We start from the raw sequence: 17,185 nt of genomic DNA on the forward strand, positions 1-17,185 counted from the left end.
ACTTAAGAAAAGACAAATGCTGCGCTGAGAGAATCTGACTGCACTTACGCTAGGCTATGGTTTAAGGGATGTAACGTGGATGTTACTGACGTGGGTCTGCTGTGGTGATCTGAAGATAAGCTGCTATAAGGAAATCTTTTATATGTTCAAATTTTGCACATGATAACCTGGCTTAGAATGAGGGCTGTCAAACGATGAATTTTTAAAATTGCGATTAATTGTATTTTGTCCATAGTTAACTTGGGATTAATCGCAGTTTTTTTTTGGCACATTTCTTTCTGTTCTAAATGTGCCTTAATGTATTTTTTCATGTTGTAACTTTGACAGCCCTACTTAGAATACAACCTCATGTGAGACGCAGATGGAGTTGCAGTATCACCTGTGACCAGACATCATAAACAGCAGTGACAACAGATCAGTCTGTGTATATATCAGTATCAGTGTGTGTGTGTGTGTGTGTGTGTGTGTGTGTGTGTATATATATATATATCTCAAACAGGAGGCTCACTCACCTTATATTCACTTTCTCACAATAATGGACTACAAATACATTGGGGTATCCCTGTGACGGCAAAGGTTGTCCATTTTACGTCACTAAAACTGAGGATTTTTAAAAAACATTGTCTTGTAACTATAACTTTCTGATTTATTCTTGTTATCATCTGTTAAGTGTCTGTCTTGTAGCCTCAGTTCTATATTCAACATTATTGTCACATTTAGTTCTTCCTCCCTCTTTCTTTTTCTCTCCCCCTCATGTTACACATGCTCCTCCCCCTCTCCTAACACTGACGTAGACTGCTGACTTGGCAGACATTCCAGCTGTTTTCGTGCGATGGTGGTATAGTGGTGAGCATAGCTGCCTTCCAAGCAGTTGACCCGGGTTCGATTCCCGGCCATCGCAAAACATAACTTTTTTTTTTTAAGCTTTATTCATTTTTACTTCCTAAACTCAGTACTGCATTAACAACAAGTTCATGCAAGGAGACAGGCTGTCCTGCTTGGACTGTGCAGTACACATTGAAGAAGACATAATCCTTGACTTTAAGGTGTACGGAAAACCTACACACACGGACCAGTCTGTTTTCACCCACTGGAGCACAAGCTTGACACAAGAGGTTTCTTAACACATTTCTTGTTATTCTGAAGGACAAAATGTACAATGAATCCGCATGTGTAATAACTGAGAGACTGTGAGAGGTGAATGGATAGAAAAACAAAACTTTTGGCTTGGGACTGAAAAGTTAGAGACATTGATGGAATGTAACTAAGTACATTTACTCAAGAAGTGTATTTAAGTACAATTTTGAGGTACTTGTACTTAAGTCATGTATTTATATTCTCTGATATTTTATACTTTCAGTGGACAACATTATGGAGACAAATATTGTTCTTTTTACTCCACTTCATTAATTTGATAACTTCAGTGGCTAGTTACTTTGCAAATTGCATGCTGCATCAGAGCCCAACCAGTAGCACATTTTTGAATTAATAGATTTATTAAACCCACTGATTCCAATAATCAGAAAAAAGCTGAGTATTGGATCAGATAATGGTTGGATTTGCTGTGATGGTATTTCATGTTCCGTTTGACTGAAATCCATGTGGACGTATTTGTATGATGACAGAGGCAGATCATGGCCTAGCCCAGGGGTCGGCAACCCGCGGCTCTAGAGCCGCATGCGCCTCTTTAGCGCCCCCCAGTGGCTCCCTGGAGCCTCTTCAAAAATGTATGAAAATGGATGGGGGGATATATTTTTGGTTTTAATATGGTTTCTGTAGGAGGACAAACATTCTTAACGTTTTCCAATGCTGTAAAAATGCGCATAATAAATATTAAATTTCAACATTTCTGTCAACGAAGATTTGCGTCATAGCCTGCGACACACGTTTCAGCGCGGTGCCGTGCCAGGCAGATGGCTGTTGTAAACAAACTGGCGGGTGTGTCAAGGGCCATGGATCCCAAAGGGAAAAAGAGAAAGATAGCTGATGAGAACAGAGGATTCAAGAAAGAATGGACCGAATCATTTGCTTTCATTGCCAATGCGGAAGGATTGCCTGCATGTTTGCTTTGTAATGAGAAGTTGTCGAACAACAAAAAGAGTAATTTGGAAAGACATTTCCAGGGAAGGCATGCTAAATTGCAGCCGACTACCCAGTTGGGAGTGAGAGAAAAAGTGCGATTGCAGTTACTTCTGGAGAAATTAGAGGAGCGCAAAGGTAGATTTAAGAAGTGGATTGCATCTCCAAACTCCACTACTGCTGCAAGTTTTGTTGCAACCCGAGAGATAATAAAGCGTGGAAAACCGTTCACGGATGGTGATTACATGAAGGATTCATTCATCAAAATATCAGAGCACCTATTTTCAGACTTTCAAAAACAAAACCGAGATAATCCAGAAAATTAAAGACATGCCTCTCTCCGCAAAGACGGTGAAAGAAAGGGCCATTAAAATGGCAGGCGATATCACCAATCGGCAAATTAAGGACATTAATCCAGCTCCAGCGTACTTAATTGCCTGTGATGAGTTGTGTGATGTGATCGATATCGAACAGACAGCGCTGTTGTGCAGGTATGTGAACTCTGATGGGCCGCAAGAAGAAATGATCAAATTAATACCACTGAAAGGCCAAACAGGGATTTCTTTACTGTATTTCTATAATTTCATCAATGCAACAAAACATAATACATTAATATTGTAATGGAAGTTAAACTTAAAGCACCAAATATCGTACAGCAGAGCAGTCACGTGGTGTGTCATTCTCTCCAGGATGCGCTGCAGGGAAAATAAACATTTAATCATGAATGCTTATTATGTATTTGTAGCCTACTTAGTCATTTTGATAGTAGGCTAATATAGCTAATATACACTTACAGCCTGTGTTGCCTTCATATAAGGCTTATATAAGGCTTTTAATTTTTTGCGGCTCCAGACAGATTTGTTTTTTGTTTTTTTGGTCCAATATGGCTCGTTGAACATTTTGGGTTGCCGACCCCTGGCCTAGCCCATACGTACCTGACTGTAATAACAGACGTTGTCATTCGCATATTAAGCCACTAAAACATTGTCTGAAGTGGACATTTTTCAAAAGCCTGGTTTCTGTGTATCTATAACTTTATGATTTATCCGTGTCATCATCTATTAGGTGTTTTATGTTTTGCAGCCTCAGTTCTATATTTAACATTAATGCCACATTTAGTTATAGATATGTTGAACTGACGCTTTTCTCCTCTTCTTCGTCCCTCTTACTCTCTTTTCTCCTCATATTGCACCCTTTCCTCCCCCTGTACTAACACTAAGGTAGAGTGCTGATGTGGCAGACATTCCAGCTGTTCTCATGCGATGGTGGTATAGTGGTGAGCATAGCTGCCTTCCAAGCAGTTGACCCGGGTTCGATTCCCGGCCATCGCAGAGCATGACTTTTTTTTAAGCTTTATTTTTGTCTACTTCCTGAACTTGGAGGAGACAGTGTGCCTTCTTGGATTATATAGTACACTTTGAAGAAGACAGAAGCCTCAATTTTAAGGTGTACAGAAAACCTACACAGAACAGAACAGTCTTTTCTGTTTGACTTTCATCAACCACAGCATCAAGCACAAGCCGGGGGTTATCAGAACCCTGAACAATTGGGCTGACACTGTGCCCACAAAGACAGAGCCGAAGGAGAAAGAACAGAAGCACATCAGGGGAATACTTAAAACCTGTGGCTAGAAAAGACCAGAAAACGTAACAACATAATAGTAACAACAGAGCGAAGCACTGCTGGAGTAAAGACGAACTGCTGTGTAATTCACACAGAAAGCTGGCACTGCAGCTCCTTAAGAGACGTGACGGTACACGTCATGATGGTGACGTCTGTGCGTTTTCAAGGTGTTTCCCCGGTGTCCCCCCTGTCAATCTAAACCCGCGGGTAGTTTATAATCATTTGGATGCTGTTTTAATGTGTCGTGATTGAGATCCTGACCCATCAAACATCCTGGAAAGTGATGAAGTTAAGTTTTTTGCTCTATTTTACGAAATTACATATCGCCATCAGCTGCGGTATTTTTTTCCTTGTTGCCAAAGACAGTTACAGTTACTACGTTACGACATACGCACTGCCGGCTCACTCGTTCAGTTTACCAATACTGCACCTCTGATACTATCAGACCAGTATCATATACAGAAGTTATTGAAATGTTACAGAAATAGAATGTTTAATTAAAAAAAAGGTGGTTTGTATCGAACCGTGGGTCAAAAATCGTGATACAAACCGAATCGGGAGTTTGGTGTATAGTTTACAGCCCTAATATATATGTAGAACTGCCTCTTTTCTCTGGTTCTTCCTCCCTCTTCCTCTCTTTGCCCCTCTTCCCCTCTTTGCCCCTCTTCCCCATCTCCTAACGCTGACCTGGGCTCCACATGTGGCAGACATTCCAGCTGTTTTCATGCGATGGTGGTATAGTGGTGAGCATAGCTGCCTTCCAAGCAGTTGACCCGGGTTCGATTCCCGGCCATCGCAGAGCATGACCTTTTTTAAGCTTTATTAATGTCTACTTCCTGAACTCAGTACTGCATAAACAAAAAGTTCATGCAGGAAAATGTCAGAGGAGACAGTGTGCCCTTCTTGGACTGTGCAGTGCAGACTGAAGAAGACAGATGCCTCAACATTGAGGTGTAGAGAAAACCAACATACACATATCAGTCTTTGCTGTTTGACTTTCATTACCCACTGGAGCACAGGTGGGTCGTCATCACAACCCTGACCCATCGGGCTGAGACTGTGCCCACAAGAAAGAGGGGGAGGAGAAGGAACCGAAGCACATCAGGGGAGCACTCAAAACCTGTGGCTACCCAAACTGGATCTCTGAAAGATCCAGAGCAGACAGAGAGGAGACAAGAAAACGTAACAACATAATAACATTTAAAACATCGTCTAAAGATTTTCAAAAGCCTGCTTTCTGTGTATCTATAACTTTCTGATTTAATCTTGTCGTCATCTGCTAGGTGTTCAATCAAGTGTCGCTTGTTTTTTCTTCCTTCTCCTCTGTTTGCCGCTCCTTATGTTACACATTCTCCTCCCGCTCTCCTAACGCTGACGTATCCTCCAGATGTGGCAGACATTCTATTAGCTTTCATGCGATGGTGGTATAGTGGTGAGCATAGCTGCCTTCCAAGCAGTTGACCCGGGTTCGATTCCCGGCCATCGCAGAATATGGCTTTTGCTAAGTTTTTATTCATGTCTACTTTCTGAACTCAGTTTTGCATTAACAACAAGTTCATGCAGGAAGATTTCAGAGGAGACAGTCTGCCCTGCTTGGACTGTGCAATACACACTGAAGTAGTCAGAATCCTCAACATTGAGGTGTACAGAAAAACAACATACACAGCGAAATACTTGCTGTTTGGCATTCATCACCCACTGGAGCACAAGCTGGGGGTCATCAGAACCCTGAACCGTCGGGCTAAGACTGTGCCCACAAGAAAGAGGGGGAGGAGAAGGAACAGAAGCACATCAGGGGAGCACTTAAAACCTGTGGCTACCCAAACTGGACCTTTGTCAAAACCTCTAAAAGATCCAGAGCAGACAGAGAGGGGGAGAAGAGAGAACGTAACGAGAGAACGTAACAGCATCGTCATTCCCTATGTCGTGGGAACATCTGAGAAACTCAGGATGATCTTCAATGAACATAATATCCCTCTTCACTTCAAACCTACCAACACGCTGATGCAGAAACTTGTCTATCCTAAAGACAAAACAGCCAGGCATAAGCAGAGTAATGTAGCTTATGCTGTTCTATGCAGCACGGACTGCACAGATTTGTACATTGGGGAGACAAAACAACCTCTCCATAAACTAAACCTAAACTGACTAACTCCTCAGGTCAGGACTCTGCTGTCCTCTGACATCTGAAGGAAAAAAAAAAATCCTTCCTTTGAGAACAATGTAAACATCTTGGCTAGAGAAGTTCAGTACGACTGAAATCCATGTAGACGTATTTGTATGATGACAGGCAGATCATGGCCTTGCCTATACACACATCACTGTTATAACAAACGTTGTCCTTTGCATTTTACGCCACTAAAACTGAGGATTAGTCTAAAATGAAGATTTTTCAAAAGAACGTTTTTATTGTATCTATAACTTTCTGATTTATTCTTGTCATCATCTGCTACGTGTTCAATCAAGTGTCTTGCAGTCTCACTTCTATATTCAACATCAATGTCGCATTTAGTTATATGTTGAACTGCCTCTTTTCACTTGTTCCTCCACCCACTTCCTCTTTTTGCCCCTCCTTATGTGACACATTCTCCTCCCCCTCTCCTAACAATGACGTAGAGTGCTGATGTGGCAGACATTCCTTTTCCTTCCATGCGATGGTGGTATAGTGGTGAGCATAGCTGCCTTCCAAGCAGTTGACCCGGGTTCGATTCCCGGCCATCGCAAACACAAAGCTTTTAAGCTTTATTCATGTCTACTTCATTAGGTTGCTGCTGCATCCTTGGTAATGCAGTCATTGAACAAGAGTGAATTTAAGGTGAATAAAACTTTACACCATCACCGTCTCACTGAGTCACATCAGATAGATTTCATCAGTAGTGGTGATTGTTAAACCGTGTGTACAGCAGGAACATCAGTGCTGGAGTTACTTATGGAGTGTTTATGTGCTCTGGTTAGTTTACTTTACTGTACACCAGCCGTTAGCTAACATTAGAGAGCGAGGGTGTTAGTTTCTGTGTGTTACATTCACTCACCTACTCAGCACAGACTCTCATTCTCTATTCTTTTCTCCTCTCCCCTTTGTGATGTTGTTCATGACGTAAAGTACGTTTCACCTCCAGTTCCAGTTAATGTTAAAGTAGCAGAATAAAACACCTGAAAACAGATTGAGTATACAGTCGTGGTCAAAAGTTTCCATACACTCATAAAGAACATTGATATCATGACACTCGTTAGTTCCAATGATTTCTACAACTCTCATGTTTCTGTGATGGAATGAGTGGAACACAAACTACTTTGTCACAAGAACATTCATTAAGTTTGGTTCAATAATGACTTCATTATAGGTCTCCTGAAAATGAAAACCAAATCTGCTGGATCATAAATATACATACAGTCATTCTAATATTTGGTTAAATGTCTCTTGGTCTTTTTCACCTTACTTAACTGCTTTTGATAGCCATCCACAAAGCTGCTGGTCATCCTCGGTCTGAGTGTTTAACCACTCTTGACAGAATCAAGAAGAGTGGTTCTATTGCTATTCTTATGCCGTGTTTCTGTTCAGCAGCAACACAGTGGATAAGCGTGTTCATTGACTCAACATAAGAAATCTGCTACCTAGTATCACCAGCAGATGGTAGTGTCCGTCTGCATCTTCACAGGGAAACCACTGACTCACTGTACACGCTGTCACCGTCACGTCAGAATATGTGGCAAGGCCCTCCACAGATGACGCCCACTCACATGCGACACTTTTAAAAAGAGGAAGAACCCGCCTGCGCCACGGATGGAAGGAAAACACTTCACACATTTCAATCAGTTGGGTTTCCCTGATGCAAATTCTGTAGAAGATACCGCCTATGATTAAACATGAACCATCAAAGGCGATGTAACACAGGGCCTTAATTAAAAAAAAAAAAACTTGACTCATGCCTCAGCAGTGTGATCTGCCTGCTAGCTGGGAAATCCACAACAAGCAGCTTCAAGTGAAATGCTACTTTGGGTTTTTTTCATTATTTTATTGCTTTTTCCTGCTGACATACTGTAGAATGTGTAGCAGGAACATTATCAGTCACACCGCTTTGCTTCATGTTTTCATTCCTCTTCACCAGTGTTCAGCATTTTGGCCTTCAGACGTCCTGTAGCAACTGAACATACGAACAACATTCAAGATGCTGAATGTAAAAATCTCAGTGAAGTGTGTAAATGATGATGTTAGTTGAAGCTAACTCAGAAAATGTTCTGCATTTTAACTTCATTTCAACTCCAAACCTCAGTTCTTCCCTAAAACCTTTGCACATTGAAAAAATACTTGTGTGCTGTGTTTAAAGTAATCCATCATTAAAAGTGTGATGGAAAAGCCGATGACTCGAAACTTGAAAAAAGAAGGTTGGCTGTTGCACTCCAATGACGGTAAAGTTGACCTCAGAAAAAAATAACGATGATTTGCAATGAACAGGTTGACATTTCCATACTACAGCTGTATACTTTATACTTAGTTTAACATAATGATATAAAGTAGTAAGAAGTATGAATAAAAAAGAAACACTCAGGTACAGCTACAAGTACTTCATAACTACTGCAGTACAGTGCTTCAGTAAATGTACATAGTTACTTTTAACCACTGGTGAAGTCTTGAGTATTCAAAAGTGAATGTGAAACATTTAAAGAGAACCAAAACTGATTTATTAAACAGTTTGTGGTGCCTTTTTATCCACCAGAGCAAGAAGTATTTCAGGAACCTCATTTCCAGAATAAATGTTGGCAATGAAATACGTTCCTGCAAAACCAGATGTTCCATACTGTGCATACGTCAAAACGTTGAATGTCTTTATGTTAACATTGTGCTTATGGTCTGGTTAGAAGATCATGGTTGGGGTTTAAATACCCGGTGTTGTCAAAAATGACATTACCATCAGGCTCAGCTGCACTTTGTTTAGAGCTACTAAAAGTTAGCAACGTTAGCTAACAGATGCTGAAAGTGTGCTGACAGTGCAGCCTCACAGAGCAGAGAGCATGGCTGTAGGCTCTGAAATAAATCGTCTCACATCATGACGCTAACATGAATCCATAAAAAGAGTCTACGTGGGAGGAGCAAATGCAGAGTCTTGCACTTTCCAGTGGGCCGAGGCTGATGTCGCTATTCACAGATATTCAGACAGAGAGGGGAACTGAACTGTCGCCCGCCCACTGAACTAACCAAATCTAACTCACTCTGTCCTTTCCACCGAGCCTTATCAGTGATCACGGCTGTCATTTCTGTATCAAATACCAAATCTTTGCGGACAGTTTGACAGCTGGAAATTATGAGAGGATTTGATCAAAAGCCTCCTGTTGCTTATCAGGACGTTGAGTTGGAAAAAGAAAGTAACCAGCGGACTGAATGTGAAACATCCTGTTTTAATTTCACTGGAATCTCTCTCAGTTGTGAAACGGGAAAACCAACATGAATAATCTGATACAATAACTAACTCCTGGAACTACAAGGGGTGTTTGATAAGATCACGGCCTCTCGACGGCCTCTCCTTCCACGCAGATGCAGCTCAACTCTTTGACTGAGGAAAACAAAAAAGTTAATAACTTGTGTTACGGTCAGCTCTGTCTGAGACAACAGCACTCCCGCCCACTTCTCAACAATGGCGATGGCTGTCATCCAGGAATGTGGATTTGAACACCTGCCCTCTTCACCTGACCTGGCACCCCTCAGACTAACACCTCCTTGATGAGGAAGCAGCTCCGCGGTTGCCAGTAACAATATTCACTGTCAGTGTTGCGGCAGTGACGCACCAGCACCCCCGGGTCATAAATCTGCTAGTTTTAATGAAATTGACTCCTTCTACCTTTGGCCACTTATCAATCACCTTTATTAGCACTGTAATATCACAGACGGGAACAGTATTTCACGTGTAATTTATTGCATGATGACACACTTTGAAACTTTGGGCTTTTGCTCTGCTCAACACCAAAGAAAACACAATTATACCACGATAGTTCGATTTTGTACAAAAGCACACCAGGCCTCATCTCACAGGATGTACGAAACACAAGTCAGATATCACATGCATCCCACAGAAGTCATGGTCATGATGCCATTAATATTCCACAGGAATTAACAGGAGGACGTCCACAAAGAACTACATATCGCACACGTTTGCACTGTGCACACACCCATAACAGATAGCTTACATATTTTAGTGACGAAAGAACTTATTTTTAAAAGTCTGTCAGACACAATTTCATGAGGAAAAAAAAAAAAACAGCATACATTTGATTAATGTGTTAACTACCATACTGAAATATAGCATGAATAAGAGCCCCACAGGGAGCTCTGGGAAATTATACCAATAGCTGATAATTAATGCAGCTCATCCCACCACTGTCCTGCAGAGTTGAGTCCCATTAGTCCATTTAAAGGTTGAGCTAATTCCATTCATTACAAACGTGTAAACAAATGAGCCTCAGCTGTCCAGCTGTCGGATCTCTTCAACAGTCCTCCAACAGTGAACATACTCTGAAGCCATACTCTGAAGCTTAAAAAGTATGAGGTGGCTTCAACTTCAGCTCAGCCACAAAAAAGTTGAGCTAGCCAGTTGTCCAGTGCTAGCCATATTCTGATGCAGGGGGGCCTGTAACCAGTTTAGAGTAGCCTGACAACGCTCCCAGGTCAATGTACAAGGAGCCCTTCCTCCTCGTGTGTCCAGAGTCCTCAGAGTACAGAGAAGATTCTGCAGAGAAGAGAGGGCATGTTAGATAGGGAAAGTATCTCATCATCAACTGCTAAAAGCAAACTGACCTCAACACCTCGCTCCTTACCCTGTATGGTGTCGTGGTGCTGGCTCTGCTGCCGCAGCATGGTGTTGGTGACCTCCTCCAGGGCCGAGTCGAGGCTCCAGCAGCGCGGCTGATCATCCCTTGACGGGTTGATGGCCTCGTCCTTCAGCAGCTCGGACGCCGAGCTCCGCAGAGCAGGGTTCCTCTCCAGGGCTCGTTCCAGAAAGGAACGCATGACCAGGCTGCAGTCCTCCGCGATGTCCTCCAGAGGGGGGGCTTGCTTGTGGATCTGTCAGGAGAGAGAGTGGCTGTTAGTGAAGTGCAGCTTGAGAGTAAACAAAAATATATTTACATAAAGAGTCAAGGCATCCAAATTGCCACAAACAACAGGGAGCATGTAAAAACACATTTGCTTATGGTAATAAGGAACAAGGAAGACTGTCAAAGCTCGGCCCGTAGAAGAGACCACGCGGCATTACTTCTCCATGACAGCAGTTTCACGAGGAAGTGAGTACAGTAGTTGTCTAACTCAAAAGAGCTGATAAGCATTTGCAAAAACAGAAAACAGAACCCATGTCATGGAAGGAAAAAAAAGAGAAGTAGAGACTGACTAAAACACTGAAGGGCACGGCCTGCCACCAGTCACGTTAACGTTTTTTTAGGTCATGGAAAAGTGTGTCGCGCACAGACAGATACCATCTACCTCACAGCCTGTGTCATACCACAGCCAAATGCAAAATAAATAACAAACTTTAAGACGGACCGGATTTTGACTCATTTACCTCAAAATACAATTAGATGTGTAAAAAGTGCATTGTTTTATATATCTAGTTATTAGATGATAAATTAAAACGTTTCTTTTGTTCGTGTGTTATCATTAAGTTTCGCGCTTCAGTTTAGCTATTTAGCATGTTGCAATGGACACTAGCCTTATCACACAACAACACGACACTTGTTGGCAAACACGTTGGCATGTTATGTTAGCAAATAGTTATTGTATTCACTCAGTTGTCATGTGACACATTTTTAATATGACAATATTGATTATTGGTGCCTTAACACAGCACCGCAGCTAACGCTAATGCGAGTGCCATTAATTCTCTCAGGGTATTTTGTCATAAACTCATGCGACGAATCATCAAAAATGGTGGCGCTAGCTAGATGGACTGCTGATTATTAGAGATAATTAGCCATTTCAGTCTCTTGACAAAGTGGTGCACCAACAGGTAGACAATACTTACAATGTAGAGGTAAGATGGGTAGGCGGTGCGTGGGTATCTGCGGACCCATGGAGGGCTCCCAGTCTGCATGTGAATGATGGTGGTCCCCAGACTGTAGATGTCCGTCTTGGTGTCATGTCCTCGACACAGAACCAGCTCCGGGCTCATATACATCTGAATAAATGACATGTAACATAACAAGAATTAGATATAATCGGGCTGCAGAGGACAATGGCAGGACAAGGTGTGGCCGTGTGTTCTTATCAGCGCTTCAAAGCAAACAGGAAGCATCATCTTACAGTAATAGGTTTTTTTTTTGGTCTCAACAAGCAAGATAACCTTTAGACCCACGCCGTGTGTGTCCAACTAAGAGCAGTACACAACCGTGTTGGCCTTTGCAGTGTGAAAGTAAACACTACAAGAGTTCATCTCTTTTCTCTGCTGGAAATTCCAGGCTGCTCTCCCATGTTAATGTGGGCCTGCTCAGCCTGCTAGCTCTGTCACTCTTATTACTGCTGGGTGTCTGCCCTGGGACTTTCCACAGGCAAAGCCACGAGAGGCCCCAGTGTGCATGCACTAAGACCCATAAAGACCGAGACACAAACAAAAGCTAGGCAAATACATGATGGGAGAAGCGGCTCGTGAGAAATCTCTTGGATTAATCCTTAAAATTTCCCAAGTGATTACTGATTACATCTGCACTGAGAACCCTGGGAAAAAGCCAACTATTATTAGCATCAACGGGGTCAATGAGTGCAGCGTCGGCTCTGCACTGATGCTTGCCAATCACTGACTTTCTCTAATGATTTTGGAAACAACGGAGACGAGTGCTGACAAGTCTCGAGACTCCTTTCTTTCAATCCCTGGGGAAGTCTGAGCCTGAGTCATACGTCAACAAGAGTGCTGACTTTTTCTATTAAAAGCACACTCGAGATCAGAGACAGTAAACAAGTATTTGACTAAAAACAGTTGGGTTAATGCATTCAGTACATACAGTTTGTGTCAGATCCTTGCTTTGTTTTCTTACCTCCGTTCCTCTCAGGTCTCTAGGAGTGTACACGTCCTCTGTCATCTGCACCGTCAGGCCAAAATCCACCAGGACTGCTTTGTCTGACATCAGCACAATGTTGCTGGCTAAAAAGAAAAAACAGAGGCAATAAATATGCCTTGCCGTGCAGGTTACATTTAAAGTCCAATCAAATAAACTTAAATGGCTTTGATTGAATGTTTAACTGGAAAGTACCAGGAACTACAGAAGAAGAAGAAGTCAAGTGTGTCTTGTGTTTTTAGCGAAGGAATTCAACAGATAATTTGAGGGCAAGCCCTTTCGTGAAAAGTCTCATCCTTGCACTTAAAAACCACACCAGGCTTTAATTACATATTTTGATCGCAGGCAGGAAACGCAGAGAACCACGGCAACATGTCAGGGGGCCAGGTCAGCCATTGTCGTTAGTCACTTGCCTCCGTAGACCCTACATTTAACCTTGAGGGAGCATGAGAGGAAGGCACCCAACAGCCTCCAGGCCACGAGGCTGACAGACACTTGCTGAGAATGCTTTGATCCCGGCAGCGCCACTGTGGTCCGACTTACATTAAATTACTCCACTTCAAGCCTCAGCAGAACCCCACCCACTGTAATGAGCACGTCTTCTTGTAATCAAAGTCACTGACTGCCACATTTTCTGTCAGTGTATCCTGGCTACCAGGAACACTTCCTCGAGACACGTTCATCACACCAAACGATCTGACTGTCAGGCTTCTGTGATCTGTGTGATTTGTGGCTTGTGGGGACTGATTCACCTATTTCCTGCTCGGACTTGTGACTCTAGACTTCTTCACATGAACCGTATCAGTATGTGGCTTAAATCTGACGTAGAGAGGGACATAAGACATAATTCCCTGACCCCTTTTTTTTTTTTTTTACGAGCTTACTACAACTTACGTTTGATGTCGTGGTGGATGACATTGTGTGAGTGCAGGTACTCCAGCCCTCGCAGGACTTGCTTGGTCACCCAGATGATCTCGAACTCCCTCATGGGCCCACAGCTGTCCAGCTTCTCCAGGACCGAGCCGCCCTCCCCGGCCTCCATGAACAGGTGGACGCTCTGGTCGAAGAGCAGAGCGCCGTACAGCTCAGCGATGTTCTCATGACGGAACCGTGCCTGGAATTCCACGTCCGCTGCTTTGAAGTTCTCCATGGGGATCTGCGAGGATTACGATGATGAGATGTAAATAAACTGAGCTACCGCAAGCCGATACCATTGTTTAATTTAAAGCAAGACAAAGACATTTTGGGAAACATGCTTCTTTAGTTGTCTGCTGAGAGTTACTTGAGAGGATTGATACCACTCTTTAACTTGTTTGATAAACATAAAGCCAGAGCCAGCTGCTAGTTAGTTGAGCTAGCATAGCATTAGCCTGGCTGTGTCTGAGGGTATCAAAAACACCTACCAACTCTAAAGCAAGCTGAGTCACATGCTATATCTCGTTTGTTTGGTCTAAAGCAACAGTTTGTGGTTCATGGGGCGTACCATGATGGCCGACTTGTTTTTAATAGCGCACGGCAAATTCCCAGGGTATTGGCGTCATTGTGAGATTGCCTGGCAACCATTAGATACTCCCATTTTAACACTTTAAAATCGGTGCTTTTAGGGGTATTGGTAGGTGGATTTTGTTAGCTTTGGACAGGCTATCAGTTTTCCAGTGTTTCCAGCCTTTGTGTAAAGCTGAAACAAGCGGCTGCTGGCTGCATCTTCATATTTGCCATTAAAACACAATGAGTGGTATTGATAAAGCTACGGCCAAGAGGTGCTAGGCTTAGCTTAGCTGTGCAGAATGACCGTGAGCAGACGAAAAACAGCTAGCCTGGCTCTGTCCAAATCTGCCAATCCGCCCCTCCAAAGCTCGCTAACCAGCAGCTTATATCTGGTGTGTTTCATCTGGAAACTCACAGAAACGTACAAAGAATAATTTGTGGTTTTAGGTTGGCGTGCCAAGTCTGCTACCCGGCTTAATGCTAAACTAAGCTAGCCAGAGAGAGAGAGTGCTATGTTGTCGTTTAACGTTCGCCAAAAAAAAAGAGTCTTTTCCCAAAATGTTGAAGTATTTCTTAAAAAAAACCATCTCTGATACACGATGGACACGTTTGCGAATGATGATCGTCTGATAACGATGCTGTTTGAGGCCGTGAGCTGACAGTGCAGGGGATCTATTGTAACCCAGATACAGAGCACATTGGCCCCTGACGGTAAGCGCTCTCTGTGTATCAGTAACAGTGTGTGCTCTACACTGTGTCAACATCCCGTTCTGATGATAGCACCTGACGGGGAGGAAACTGTTGCATCTCTTGTCAATATTTTCCTGCAGGTGAAGAGTGCAGTATGAGAGAGATAAGAACAGACTGTGTTGTAAAAGAAAAAAACACTGCTGGGAGCTGCCAGAGGTAAATCACAACATGTCTATAAAAGGGAGTTGGAGACAAAATTCCATTCTTGCACATGATCAGGGCCTGTGTTGTAAGTCTGACCCTGCTTCCACTTTTAAGAGCGCTGTTCCTGTTCTCGGTAAGTCGGAGGTAGGACAGTAAATGGCGTGTTGACATGCAAGCTATTTGCATAAAAACAAGAGGAGCTGCTGTGTGAACAAACAAGCCCTTGGCAGGTGAAGCACTTTTCCACCTAGGAATTCCAGTCAGTGCTCGGCAGGACTCACCAGTTTGCAGGCCATTCTTTTCCTGGTGGTGGTGTCCTGAGCCAAGTGGACTTTCCCAAATGAGCCCTTGGGCACGAGGCCACAGCCGTGATTCTTGTAGGTCAATTTCCACGGAAACAGGAGCACGTCCATGTTGATCTGGTACCGGCCGTTCTTAACACACATGTATTTCTGCAAACAGAGGTCAGTTAATAAAAGATTTGACATACTGACTTTCATGCACAGACAGCAAGTCAAGTTTTGGAGACGGTTCTCACCTTGTTCAGCAGGACCCCCATCTCCTCGGGCAGTTGCTGCAGGGCTGCTGCCTGCATGCTGGAGAGCAGGTTGACAAAGGACAGGAGGTCTGTCACCGTCCCGTACCGAACGCCACCATCAACGTAGTCCTTCTGCTGAGTCCCCGGGCCCGCCGAGTCCCCCGCCTCCTCGTTCTCGTCCATCTCCTCCTGAGAGAGACCCTCCTCTTCGAATGACGAGCCTCCTTCCTCCTCTTCCAGCTGATACAGAGTCTCCGCGGCGTTGATGATGTCCTCTATGTTCATGTGAGCCAACAGCAGTTCTATTCCACTATCATATTTGTAATCCATGTTGATCCTCGACTGGTTTCGCTCGCTCTAAAATAAAATAAATTTAAAAAAAGCATCAGAAGTTGAGTCCGTGGACATTGTTCAGCTCAGTTCAGACTTGCAACAGATTCCTATCAGCGACTTCAAAGTACACGTGGAGCGACAGATGTGCAGAGACACTACACTGCGAGGCAGTGAGGCTTTGACTCAGCTGGCTGGACACACAGCCGGGAGGGGCTTACAGCACTGTTTTCCAAGCAAATGAAGGGAGTTTCACAATAAAGCCGGGAAGCCCCTTGGAAAGCCTGGACCTTATTTTTATTTTATTTTTTTTAACCTCTGCTGCTGATCAACTAAAAAAAATCATGAAAGCTCATTAATAGTCACTGGGCTGTGAATAGACCCCCAGATCAAACACATTCATACACATTATGCACAGTCGCTCTTTTTCTTTTTTTTATTATATAGAAACAGATTTTCTTGCCTGCCAACCTCCATGTTAAAATGGACCAAATAAGCTACTGACTTAGACTTCTTAATCACTATTTTAAAAATATGCATATTCTGATTACATGCCTCTTCGGCAGGCAACTGCAGTAATAATTCGGGATGTTGTAAAGAAGTGACAATCTACGTAGCTGCTGTTTTTCAGTAGTTGATAGTTTATTATTCCGCAGGTCGGATGAGGTATAGTGAATAAAAAGATCCCGTACTTGCCGTGATCTTCGAGTCAGGCGCTCAAAGGGACTGTCGTCTCTCCATCGTGTGTCCGCACCCGACTATGTGTCTGCCTGTCTGACTGACTGAGAGGATCGGACTGTGTTTAGAAGGAAGTAAACAGAGGAAGTGCCACCGAGCAGTGTGTGGGCGGTGGGGGCTGTAACGTCAGGTGCCAAGCGCTTTGCTCTCCGTAGGTTTCGTTTTCCCTTTTCTTCTCTTCTCTCGGACTGAAAAACAAAATCTCACGTAGCGCCGCTGAGACACAGGACGTGACCTTCCACAGAACCCTCGGGTGTTTTCCTGTGGGAAAAAAAGTGCTGATTCGTGTCAAAGCAACTCTCTAAAAAACCAAAAAGTCATAACAGAAGTATATCATATTAGTTTACGTCCTTGACGCTCATTGGTCGCAGAAAATTACAATTGGACTGCAGCTGTGGAAGCTTCCGACGACAAAGTAGAAGTAAACTCATCATCCAGAACCTACATGTAAATATCACT

At 43.3% G+C, this 17,185-nt stretch overlaps 1 protein-coding gene and 5 non-coding genes across 7 annotated transcripts; 5 read left to right on the forward strand and 1 right to left on the reverse strand.

Moving 5' to 3' along the window:
• Nucleotides 1-829: 829 nt before the first annotated feature.
• trnag-ucc (transfer RNA glycine (anticodon UCC)) lies at nucleotides 830-901 on the forward strand. Its single transcript has one exon. It is a non-coding gene; the product is annotated as a tRNA-Gly (tRNA).
• A 2,437-nt stretch (nucleotides 902-3,338) lies between these two features.
• On the forward strand, nucleotides 3,339-3,410 carry trnag-ucc (transfer RNA glycine (anticodon UCC)). The gene has a single exon. It is a non-coding gene; the product is annotated as a tRNA-Gly (tRNA).
• A 1,018-nt stretch (nucleotides 3,411-4,428) lies between these two features.
• trnag-ucc (transfer RNA glycine (anticodon UCC)) lies at nucleotides 4,429-4,500 on the forward strand. The gene has a single exon. It is a non-coding gene; the product is annotated as a tRNA-Gly (tRNA).
• Nucleotides 4,501-5,117: 617 nt separating this feature from the next.
• Nucleotides 5,118-5,189, forward strand: trnag-ucc (transfer RNA glycine (anticodon UCC)). The gene has a single exon. It is a non-coding gene; the product is annotated as a tRNA-Gly (tRNA).
• Nucleotides 5,190-6,353: 1,164 nt separating this feature from the next.
• On the forward strand, nucleotides 6,354-6,425 carry trnag-ucc (transfer RNA glycine (anticodon UCC)). Its single transcript has one exon. It is a non-coding gene; the product is annotated as a tRNA-Gly (tRNA).
• A 3,115-nt stretch (nucleotides 6,426-9,540) lies between these two features.
• map3k8 (mitogen-activated protein kinase kinase kinase 8) lies at nucleotides 9,541-17,151 on the reverse strand. 2 transcript variants are annotated; one of them, XM_030398768.1, is made up of 8 exons: nucleotides 16,685-17,151; nucleotides 15,659-16,015; nucleotides 15,402-15,572; nucleotides 13,633-13,894; nucleotides 12,718-12,824; nucleotides 11,712-11,864; nucleotides 10,513-10,759; nucleotides 9,541-10,424 (listed from the first exon to the last, which is right to left on the reverse strand). In XM_030398768.1, the coding sequence occupies exons 2-8, from the start codon at nucleotides 15,986-15,988 to the stop codon at nucleotides 10,300-10,302; spliced, it is 1,395 nt and encodes a 464-aa protein (XP_030254628.1). In that variant the 5' UTR covers nucleotides 15,989-16,015; nucleotides 16,685-17,151; the 3' UTR covers nucleotides 9,541-10,299. The 2 variants fall into 2 exon arrangements, with proteins under 2 accessions (XP_030254628.1, XP_030254626.1); XM_030398766.1 differs by having other exon boundaries at nucleotides 16,681-17,146.
• Nucleotides 17,152-17,185: the final 34 nt, after the last annotated feature.

Source organism: Sparus aurata, chromosome 19 (genome assembly GCF_900880675.1).
Source record: "Sparus aurata chromosome 19, fSpaAur1.1, whole genome shotgun sequence".
Taxonomy (NCBI): domain Eukaryota; kingdom Metazoa; phylum Chordata; class Actinopteri; order Spariformes; family Sparidae; genus Sparus; species Sparus aurata.